Source organism: Raphanus sativus, chromosome 4 (genome assembly GCF_000801105.2).
Source record: "Raphanus sativus cultivar WK10039 chromosome 4, ASM80110v3, whole genome shotgun sequence".
Taxonomy (NCBI): Eukaryota; Viridiplantae; Streptophyta; class Magnoliopsida; order Brassicales; family Brassicaceae; genus Raphanus; species Raphanus sativus.
In genome coordinates this window covers 47,898,545-47,909,779 of record NC_079514.1, presented here as the reverse complement: position 1 = coordinate 47,909,779, position 11,235 = coordinate 47,898,545, and the positions used below count along the sequence as shown (strand labels likewise).

At 32.6% G+C, this 11,235-nt stretch overlaps 2 protein-coding genes across 4 annotated transcripts; both read right to left on the bottom strand.

Annotated features, from left to right (window-relative positions):
- Positions 1-513: 513 nt before the first annotated feature.
- LOC108848603 (vesicle-associated membrane protein 727) lies at positions 514-2,749 on the bottom strand. Of its 2 annotated transcripts, none has more exons than XM_018622001.2 (5): positions 2,593-2,749; positions 2,073-2,310; positions 1,798-1,999; positions 1,585-1,705; positions 514-871 (listed from the first exon to the last, which is right to left on the bottom strand). In XM_018622001.2, the coding sequence occupies exons 2-5, from the start codon at positions 2,266-2,268 to the stop codon at positions 659-661; spliced, it is 732 nt and encodes a 243-aa protein (XP_018477503.1). In that variant the 5' UTR covers positions 2,269-2,310; positions 2,593-2,749; the 3' UTR covers positions 514-658. The 2 variants fall into 2 exon arrangements, with proteins under 2 accessions (XP_018477503.1, XP_056865265.1); XM_057009285.1 differs by having other exon boundaries at positions 2,073-2,272; positions 2,593-2,667.
- A 5,346-nt stretch (positions 2,750-8,095) lies between these two features.
- On the bottom strand, positions 8,096-10,443 carry LOC108852004 (floral homeotic protein APETALA 3). Of its 2 annotated transcripts, XM_018625486.2 has the most exons (7): positions 10,182-10,434; positions 10,025-10,091; positions 9,877-9,938; positions 9,679-9,778; positions 9,436-9,477; positions 8,993-9,037; positions 8,096-8,498 (listed from the first exon to the last, which is right to left on the bottom strand). In XM_018625486.2, exons 1-7 carry the CDS (start codon positions 10,367-10,369, stop codon positions 8,328-8,330), a joined length of 675 nt encoding a protein of 224 aa, XP_018480988.1. In that variant the 5' UTR covers positions 10,370-10,434; the 3' UTR covers positions 8,096-8,327. The 2 variants fall into 2 exon arrangements, with proteins under 2 accessions (XP_018480988.1, XP_056863823.1); XM_057007843.1 differs by lacking the exon at positions 9,436-9,477 and having other exon boundaries at positions 10,182-10,443.
- Between the last annotated feature and the right edge of the window lie 792 nt (positions 10,444-11,235).

Sequence of the window (11,235 nt, the reverse complement as noted above, 5' to 3'; positions counted from 1 at the left end):
TGACCACCCCACGATCATGATCGAAAACGAAGCCAATGTGGGATTATAAAAAAAATTATTCCAAATCCGCTTTATAAACCAGAAACAAGTTTGACAAACAGAAACAAGTATCAGACAGACATTAAGAATGACTTTGTATTCCGCCAATGTGATCTTTACCCCTTACTTAACTCGCATTTACGCTTCCTCTTTTCCTCTTTGCTTCATCATCCACATAGCTAAATCGCTTATCTTTGGTTTTGACACAGTTAAGTGTAATTTGGATTTCTTTGATTTTATGATACGTGTCCCAAATGTTAGTATGGTTTTTTTTTCAAATACCAGAGTTTTACGAGGAATCCCCACGAATTTATGCAAAAAAAAATATAGCATTGATAAAATAAAATAAAAAATCAGATATCCAAAATCGAATTCTTATCCATTCAAAAAAAGATGAATGTCTTAAGACAAGGGAATAATAAGAACACGAATTTTGAAGAACAACGGAAAAAGAACTCATTGAAAACAAGCAAACGCCAAAACTTGATTTTTATTTGTTTATATATAAGCATAACAGATAAGCTTCTGGGAATGATGGTGATTGATCATAACATGTACAAACATGAGCATGCGTTTTACGTGGTAAACAAGGTGGTGGCGATCAAACAGATACAGAGAATCAAGACGAGCATTTAAAACCACCACAAGCAACAACCCAAACAATGAGAATAAAGGACAAAACAGCACCTCCCACCATCAGCTTCATCTGCAGGCTCTGTATCCACATCTTCCTTCTAAGTTGCCTTCCTTGCCTCTGGAAGCTATCTGCCTGGAACTGAAGGTTCTCCGTTTTGTCAACCAGAAGTTCTATCTTCTCTCCCCTGTCCAGAACCTGAAAACATCATCAACAAGAGAATCTTCAGAGAAGAGCTGTACTGCATCATCGGTTCTCATAAACAGTACCTTCTTACATACATAGACAAGTTCGCAATTTCTTTACACTAATTAACCGGTCCTAGGTCCAGTTTGCCTAGCACTAAAAACTGGATATCATCCCCATAACTGCAGTTATTTTGTTTATAGCATATTTATACCTTAAACTTCAGGCAAATAGAAATATGATCCGTAGTGCAATAGCGACATATGATAATATTTATGACTTGTGTCATCACTAAATAACAATTAATTCCTGTGGTGAGAAGCAGGGGAGTTCATGCTACAAAATAATCCTATTTATCATATCTTTTAGAATTCCCCAGTACATTCCTATTTCCTACCAGAACTATATGAATCTTTGCTAATATTGACGAGCTAAAAGATATGCATTCAAAATAGACCATCACAGAATACCAGTTTTCCTAGTCTAACAAATTCAAGCTGGTTCAAAGGCATATAACAGCAGTTCAAGACTTGTTAGCTGCATGCAATTTCTTAATTTCTAACAGACTCAGCACATCACGGATCAAAGTATCATTCTTTACAGTTTTTTTTTGGCAAAATAGTCTGTTTATACCTTGCAGATAAAGTTGCTATCACCACCCCAAGAGGAGTGGTGTGCAACTGTTAATCAAATATTTCAGCTTGTTATAGCTACAAAAATCGTACCTTCTCAATGTTGTCCATCATGATCCCCTTGACATCATTTATTTGAGCCTTCAACTTTGAAAGTTTGCTCATCTCTTCAGGATGGCTCATACAATACTGCATATGCTCCTTAAGTATAGGCCTGTTAAGACAAGAAAACAAAAAGAAGTAAGAAACATTCTTGCAATGCAAAAAGAATGAAACTAGTCATGGGGCTAAAATCAAAAGACAGACCCGAACTCCCTGTCAAGATTGTAAGCGATGCTAAACCGATCGCCAAACAAATCATCATCCTCGTCATCATCATCTGCAAGAGGGTGTGGCTCATCGTTCTTTATACTCGCCTCATACCGTTTCTTGAAATCTTCTTTGACCCGTTCAAGGAACACAAAAGGAACACTTCTTCCAGTAGACTCATCAGCAACCACAAGAAACACTACACACAATCAAAAAAAGGCTTCAACAACTCAATAACAAGCACTGCAGTACAAGGCTAATAAAAACCTCACCAAAACCGTTGTTTTCGACAAGGAAGTTGAAGGTGTGGCCATCGCAGGAGTAAGTATACTTGCTGCTGTTAGTGGGAAGCTTCTGGAGACATTGAACAGCGATGGTGCTGAAGTTTCCAGAGTAAGGAGTATGCTCGGCTAGAACGACGGTTCCTTTGGCTACGAAGCTGTAAATCAATCCCTTCTGCTGACTCATTTCTCTAGAGAAGACGAAGTCAACGAACGTGTACGATCAGATCTGGAAATGCGATACCAAACAGATAATCACAATCAAAACCCTAAAACACACACACACGCACGCACGCACGCGCACCAAGAGGATTAACAGTAAATCGCTTAATCGGAGAGACTAGGTTGTTACTAATCGTATTGATAATCTCCGATTTGGAACCGGAAAAACATGATCGGATGCTCGGATTATGTAAAAGCAAACGATGCAAATCTAAGGATCGGAGCATCGGGAGGAAAGTATAGAGATAAAGGAAATCGATGAGAAGAGAAGACGAAATCGAGCGAGTACCTTGAGGAGGAGGAGACTTGGCTTTGGTGATGATGAAGGAGATGAAAGCAAAGAGATGATGTATTCAACACTTCTATAAAACATCGTTTCGTTTGATTTTTATTTTCTCGGTTATCGATCTCGGTTATTGTATTTTTTTGTTGGTTTACTTTAAACCATATTTGTTCTGGGTCATTTCGGTTTAGATATTAATAGATTTTCGGTTTTTAACTGAATTGACCGTAACTATCGATCTCATCTATGTTCGGTTTACTTTCAGTGTGCTACTACTATTTCGAATTTTGGGGTTTACTTTATATCAAACGAACCGTGATTAGTTGGTTCATTAAATATCAAAAATGTAAAACACATAAGACTGAAAATAAGCAGAGTTTTTTTTTTTTTGTCAACCTTTCGTTTTATAAAACGAAGCCCAACAGGGCATAATTACAAACAATTCAAGTTACTGATAGATACATTCAGTCCAATTAAAGCCCAAATTTAAAGATAAATATTAAAACGCATGTGTAACACGTAATGACACGTGTTTTTTTTAGGCTTCAACGTCTTCTGAATCGAAGAACGAGAAATGCCGCCGAACTCAACCGGACGATTATGTTCACCATCTCCGACTCCCTTGAAACTGCTTGTTCGCTTCAATTTCCTTCAATCGCCACCGTTCATCAAGGACATCTTCTCCAACCACTTGATTTAACCTCCAACGAAGACTTTTGAAAAACCCGAGACAGAACATTGTTGGAACGCTACCTTGAACAGCAGCTCCGACTCTTCTATTTCCGTTTCGAATCTCCCAAGTATCTTCAAATCTCCCTCTTGTCTTGATCTTCATGGATACTTCTTTTCACACAAGAAGATTGATTCCGAATCCGAATCAAGAGTTGAGCTTTTCTAGTGAAAGGATTGTCTACCCTTTAGAATAGATGGGTTAAAAATAAACCCAGAAAGAGAAAAGCTAAAGCACAACAAAAATCGCCAACGCAAAATTGAAAATCGCCAACGCGAAACTAGAAATCGCCTAAGCGAAGAGACTATTTTACAAACAAAAATCTCTTCTCCTCTAGAGAAATTCTCTCTTGTGAAAGATGGAAGTGTGTGAACAAGAGAGAATTTTTTCTTTCTAAAGAGAGGAAAAAAATAAGCAGAGTTAGTTTTGTATATCGGTAACTTTCAAACAAATGAAAAATTTTGCTATGACTTTAATAAATTGAAATACATATAAATTAATAACATTAAAAATATAATATTTTTTATTTATAAATTTATTAATTTAAGGAAAATTTTCTTTTTAGATTTATACGTATACTTTTAGTTTTATTTTATAAAGAAAATTTGTCTCGAAATATTATATACAATAATAATATAAATGCATTACATATATATATAACTCGATAGAAAAAAAAACATATATATATATATATATATATAACTCGATAGAATAACATGATCTTTTTTTTCTTGAATAACATGATCTATTGAAATGCAAAGAAAATAATATATGATTTTTTCAGAAGGAAACACTACAAACGCAATATATCTGTACTATTATTTGCGAAGTAAATTTTCGCAACGGAGCTCCCACGTTAAAAGTTAGAGCGGTTAATATCGATATTACCCTTAATGAATAAAGTATATAATTAAGCTAAAAATAAAAACGAAAATTAATTTATTTTATTAATATTTGATTAAACTTAATAATAGTAAGATTTATCCAAAATTTAAAAATATATTAAAATATAAATATAATTCTATAAGTACGTAATGTTATCTGAATTTTTTTAACTATAAAGGTGGAAACATAAAGTATATAACTAAATTTTAATCAAATAATTTTTTTAAATTTTATATAATTGAGAAGAGAATATTAAGTGACTTAAAATATATAATTAAGCTAAAAACAAAAATTAATTTATTTGATTAATAATTGATTAAAATTAATAATAGTAAGATTTATCCAAAATCTAAAAAATATTTTAAACTATAAATATAATTCTTATATGTATGTTGTGTTGTTATCTGAATTTTTTAAATATAAAGTTGAAAACATAAAGTATATAACTAAATATTAATCAGATAAAATTCTTAATTTTATATAATTTAAAAGAGAATATTAAGTGACTTTTAAGATTTATTTCTATATAATAAAATAAAATTATTAATTTTAAATAATTTAAAAGAGAATATTAAATGAATTTTAAGATTTATTTCGTATATAATAAAATATATAATTTAACTACAGAATAAAAACGAATTTAAATTATTTTAACTAAATAAGTGATTAAAATTATATTAATAACAAGAAGAATTATTTGAAACCTATATATTTTTAAAATAAAAGATAATTTTTATATATATTGTGTTGTTATCTGAAATTATCTTTTAATAATAAATTTAAAATAAATGAAAAAACAGAAAATACATAACTAAAAAGAAGAAAGAAAAATTATTAATTTTATATAACTGAAAAAATAACAATTAGTTTATTCTATTATTTTCAAAATGATTTTCCTTTTCTCACGGTAAAATTTAAAGCGTTTAAAATCTTCATTACCCTTAATATATATTTAGATTAGATTTGTTAATATAGAATTATTAACAAATTAAAAATGAATTTCATTAATTTGATTCTCATCATTATCTAAAAAATTATAAATTATGTGATCCAATTTTTATTAACCGCTCTAATTTTAAACGTGGGAGCTCCGTTGCGAAAATTTACTTCGCAAATAATAGTATAGATAAAATAAAAAACTTTATTTTATATAAAATTAATATTTAGTTAATTATTAAATATATCAATAGCATGAAAATAATTTATTTTAGTGAAGAGAACTAGATCTTGATCCGCGTTTTGGAAGCGTGGAATATTTTACGATGAAAAATTTCACTAATAACTTAACAAATATTTTGGTAATTTTTAAAAGTGTATATTTAAAATATTTTTGCATTTAAATCAATGTTTTTAAATTCAACCCGATTGTGATTATATCGGTTAATTCGGAGATCTGACAATTCAATTTAGGTTTTTAAAATATTCATATTAAAAAAATTACTAAAACCCGAGATTAACCGATTGAATTGTTGGATGACCGATATGTAATCTAATTTGATTTAAATTGTAACAATTTCATAATTTGTAATCTTATACTCCAAATTTTAAAGTTTATTATTTTGAAATTAATGAAATTATGACGTTTCTACAAAATTTTAAAAAGAAAATGATAGATATAACATAACTAAGATTAATTATTGTATTGTTTGGAAACATTGATAGTAATATAAAAAATATATTGTTTGGAATCATTGATAGTAGTATATAGAAATAAATATATTGTTTGGAAACATACATAGTAATATAAAGAAAGAAACATTAATGATTTAATGTAAGTTTAACTATAAAATATAAAGGTGTATTTAATTTAAAAACTTACAAAATAAATGTTAGGTCCAACAGAATATTTCTGTTTTAATAAGATAGATATTACACTGACAGACACAATTTGAGTTGTCAATAACTAAAAAAGACACATTGCTACTTAGCACACTTTCCATCTTCTTTTTTACCTTTATAACCTTTCACTTAAAAGACCTAACTAACAAAAAAAGAGAATATTACACTGACAGACCCAATTTGAGTTGTCAATAACTAAAAAAGACACATTGCTACTTAGCACACTTTTCATCTTCTTTTTTACCTTTATAACCCTTCACTTAAAAGATCTAACTAACAAAAAAACTACCTTATATCTAACCAGATGAGATATTAATATTACTTTCAAAAAATAATTAAAAAAATTACAACTTTATATAGAAAAATTCTACCCGACGACCACAATTACAACCTTACAACCTTATCTCTTTGTCTCCTAACTCTTCTTCATCTTTTAGATTTTTGAATCAATCCCCTCCTTTCTACATCAGATAGTGAAATTAAACAGATCCCTCTTCATCTTTATCGATCCACTCTTTTATTCACACACCAACTTTATCGATACCGAACGTTCTCTTCTCGCCAACATTCTTCTCTATCTCCACCTTTGTCTCTCGACATGGAAGGTTAGTCCCCAATTCTTAATTGGAACTAATTGTGTCTTGATTCATGCCACTGAGGATATCTATCTGAGATGCACACTCTGTTTGTGTGGATATTGTGGATTGGGAATCTGTGGATGTCGATGTCGGAGATATGTGACTATGTGAGGTGCGGATGGACAGAGGATGTGTGGATGTGATCGGTGTGGACGACAGTTGTGTGGATGTGGTGGCTGTGGACATGAGAGTTGGGGAAATCAAGTGTGCGGTGGTCAGATAAGAGGTGGTCAGAAGAGATATGGATAACAATGAAGATCCCGCATGAGTCTTCTATGTTCTGGGTATTTACGAGATTTATATAAGAAGATAGTTTTTGCATTTTGTAAACTTTTGTATTTCTTCTCGTATGACACAATTAGATTTTGTTTATATACTTTTTGTTTAGAAACCATTAGAAAGATTTATTAGTGAAAGGGTTAAAGCCGTTAAACTAAATTAACAAAACGTCAACCCTGTAACTCCATATTATACAAGAATCACTTGAAAGCCACTTCCATATCATTAGCCAATATGCCGCATAATACTACCTCTACCCAAACCAAAGCTTATAATATCACACTGGCACTATCGCCAATATTGGAATCCGTACACCCACTGACCACCAAAGCCTTGACCACAACACTACCGACCACAACAACACTCCCCCTAACCACGAGAGTCTCATCCACAACACACCCGACCACTACAACAATCACACTAACCACGAGAGTCTCATCCTCAACACACTTGAGAATCCCAATCGGACCATCTTCTTTTTGTCCACCACAAACTCCCATTGCCATCGGAACCACATCTCCTCCATTTGCATTTGACACAAGTCGTGCGCTTCTTAATTACCCCATCTACCAAGAAACCTCATAGAATGCTAGCCTTTCCGCAGCCGTTAGATATTTTTCATTTAAACATATCTAAAGGCCAAAACAGATTCACTTTTATCCATTCACCTACTTTCTTATTTTAACTTTTCTTATTTATTGTAGCTCAATTAGTTACAACTCTCGGTTACACAAACCAAAGTTATTTTTGTCCTAAAAAATACACCTGACAGAGAAAATGTGTGCCAATTGAGAATGTGTCTCTCAATGAAACAAAAACTTACATTGTGTCCCTCAATGTAACTCTCTCTGTTTTAAATATACAAAGTAAATATATACTTACTTGAGACACAATTGAGATGACAATTTCCAAGTTGAAGAATCATAAGAGGCTCCATACTATAGTAGGAGGATGTGTCTCCGTAAAATAGTTTCACTTGAGTTTTCGATATGCAAGCATTACAGAAAGGAGGTTTTTAAGCATGCATATAGAGAGAATGTTTCAAAGGAATATTAGACAAAGAGAAGGTTTCTTAGGCTAGATATTTTCACTGCTTACTCTTATAAAGATATATGGATTAAAACGGAGTAACTAAGTATAAGTAGGAAGTCGTCACCTAATATCATACATAGAGTTGAAAACATTCAATCCACAAGAAGTTAAAGCAGCAAGCTACTGATCACACAACCCATAGTTCTTAAGGTTTAAGAAAATACATAATTAAGGAACATGACAGTTTAAGGTTTCAGTAGAACCAGCCTTACGCTTTTAAGTATTTATTTTATTAAATGGATAGATAATGACATCACCAGCAACCTTCAAACCCGTAATTACTCAAGAAGGTGGAAGGTAATGATATCAGAGGCAGATGCTGAATGAAGGGCATGGTTGGGGTAATTGTGGTGATGGTTCTGATGGAAACGAAGTTGATATCCAAGGACCGAATCGTAGTCTCCTCCATTGTCTACTAGTCCATAATGAGGATCTTCTGCTCTTAGTTCCTGTTTCACCGAAGAGATTATAATATTAATGAGAATTAAAAGCCATATTCAACATCCTGTATTGTTTACTCTAAGTGACATGACATGCTTGTTATTTTTTTTTTTGACTGAATTTTTTTTTTTTTTTTTTTTTTTTGATTAACCAGGTGTTGGCCCCTTCGGGACCCACCACCTAGGCCCGGCGCCAGCCTGCGTCTGTACCGGTTAAGGCCCTGGACACGCCTCCCCGCCCGAGTTTCGAACCCGTGTTCCCTCAGCTGAAGCCTCGGGGTACCACTGGACTAACTCGTCCGGGTGACTGAATTTTTTTTCATGCTTGTTATTTGATATCATTCACTAAAGAGAAATCATAAGAGTGACTTAATCTCCACACATTTTTTTTTTCGGAACACTTTTTTTTTGGAACACTCACACATTTTTTTATCCTTTAAATTGTCAGTGCTTGTGCCTACAAATCGTAAGAAAGACAAAAAGAGGGGAAAAAGAGACGGTACCAGCTCATGTATGAGATTCTTTTGTATGTCTTGTTGACTCTTGTTCTGCAATTGAGTAAACCACAAGAGAAATTGTGAAGAGACTGAAATGATTAAGACTCTTAACTGTCTAATCCATTTTACTTTCGTTTAGCTTTTATGACATCACTATATATAATTTACACTTGGTTTGTTCTTTTATCCATTACCTTAACTATAATCCGACAGTTTCTAAAAGCAAGATACTGAATACTTCACTAAAAGAGCTACTAATTATAGAATTAACGGATTGTAAAGTTATGCTTGAAAAAGTCGGATGTCGACTGGGTTAGGTTTATTTTTTTGTTTCATAGGAAAAAAACACTATCAACAGTTTTAATAGTGCATGGATTCAGATGATACGGAATTATTGAGACATATAATATGAAACTGTAGAAGTGAGTGAAGAAAGAAGAAGATGTGACCTTTTTCTTGGTGGTCTCGATTTGATTCCCAAGTGATTTAAACTGTACAATTGACATATATCGATTAATAAAAAAAAAATCTCACATATATTGAGCTAAACTAAATGTTTGCCTTGTTAGTACAAAACTACAAATTAATACAACAAACGTCTTCTGACTATAATTAACTCCAAAAAAATTGAAAACCAGAAATTGAAAAAGTTGTTAACTAAGACCCTAGATAAGTGCAAAATATTATGATACCTTGCGCTCGCGAACGAGTTTGAAAGTGTTTTCCATTTCTTCCTCAAGACTACGCAGCTCCTGAATATCAAGCTCGTCCAAACACTCACCTAGCCTCTGTCTACAATTAACAAAACAAAAGTTAGTTAGTATTTCTTAATTTTGTTTTTTTTTTCAGTTTAAAGAGAGATATGAGATGAGAGAAAAAGAAACAAATACTTAATCTGAGTCCGAAGATTTCTGTTTGTCTCCAACAGTTTCCTCTTGGTTTCTTGCATTCTCTACAAAGATTCACCAATTTAAGCAAACCATCAAGAAACACATATCAAGAACAAGAATAAAGAGGATCTAAGAAGAAGAAAAGAACCTCATAGTGAGCGCTCCAAACATCAACATCAGAAACTGTTTGGTACAGATCTATGATCTCCTTCGTTCTATAAACCAACAAAACAACACACAAAAAGTCATTAACTAGAAATAAATAAAAAGCAATTTAAAAGTGGTGTTTAAGAAATATAATCTACGAGGTGTTAGGGCTGATGAACTCATGAAGCTTGTTGGAGCTAGAGAACATGATAATCGAAACCCTAGCGTCACACAGAACCGTGAGCTCGTGGGCTTTCTTGAACAACCCATTTCTTCTCTTTGAATACGTCACTTGTCGGTTGGTCTGGTTCTCTATCCTCTTGATCTGGATCTTCCCTCTCGCCATTTTTCTTCTCTCTATTTAGTTTTTTGATGTTTTGTTGAAGAGAGAGATTTGGAGGAGAGGACAAAGAGATTATAATAATAAGAAAGAAGTGCAAGACGAAGCAAAGGACCCACTTGCCGAATCCATGAAAAATAAGTTCAGAAGGTGATGAAAACTAAGTGATAAACTTTCCTTTTTGGTAAGTGGAATGGACATGTATGATGGTTAATTACAAGACACTGCTTAAACTCAATTGTCTATAGGTGCAAGAGTGGACCAAAGCTATAAATGGGTTTCGTTTGCTTTCCGTTTATTTATTCACGGAGCTTCCTTGGTTTCCCACTAGCTTTTTGTTTACACGATGACATACTTAGGCGTTTGTAAATGTCAGATCTGTGCAGGTGGGATTTGGTTAGCTTTTTGCCCTTACCCTAAAGGAAACTAAAGTTTAGGTTTGAACCAAAATTTATCTTGTTGTTAAAAGCCAAGAGCGTACTTTGGTTTTCTCAGTTAATCTACATAATTTGTTGGCTTTTATCTTGTTGATAAAATTGTCTATTCTCAGTTAATCTACACAATTTTATCAATTCTATTTACACCATGCTAATCTATTCTAAGCATTTTCTCAGTTAATCTACATAATTTGTCTTCTTTGAGATTCAGACTTTGTAGTGTATAAGTCCGTGGACTACATATACTTCTGCTATAAACACTTTTTATATACTGAAAAACTTATCAGTGTAAGTAACAAGCCGAAAAAAAGATCACCCATACTTCTTTCAAGTAGCCCGGTTGCAATCTGAGTTGTATTTTCATTTTAAGGCTTAAAAGTTTAAAAACTGGGTCAAACTATGTTGCGGAACTAAAAAAGATCTACAAAACATGTT

Bases quoted from the DNA above. Each gene is read 5' to 3' on its own strand.
- LOC108852004 (XM_018625486.2), bottom strand. From the start codon at position 10,369: ATGGCGAGAGGGAAGATCCAGATCAAGAGGATAGAGAACCAGACCAAC. The intron at 9,478-9,678 runs GTATCATAATAT...TCAATTGTACAG, and splicing joins AACTCGTTCGCGAGCGCAAG to TTTAAATCACTTGGGAATCA. The intron at 9,038-9,435 runs GTCACATCTTCT...ACTCAATTGCAG, and splicing joins TCGAGACCACCAAGAAAAAG to AACAAGAGTCAACAAGACAT.
- LOC108848603 (XM_018622001.2), bottom strand. From the start codon at position 2,268: ATGAGTCAGCAGAAGGGATTGATTTACAGCTTCGTAGCCAAAGGAACC. The intron at 1,706-1,797 runs GTCTGTCTTTTG...TTGTCTTAACAG, and splicing joins AATCTTGACAGGGAGTTCGG to GCCTATACTTAAGGAGCATA. The intron at 872-1,584 runs GTACGATTTTTG...TGATGTTTTCAG, and splicing joins TGATGGACAACATTGAGAAG to GTTCTGGACAGGGGAGAGAA.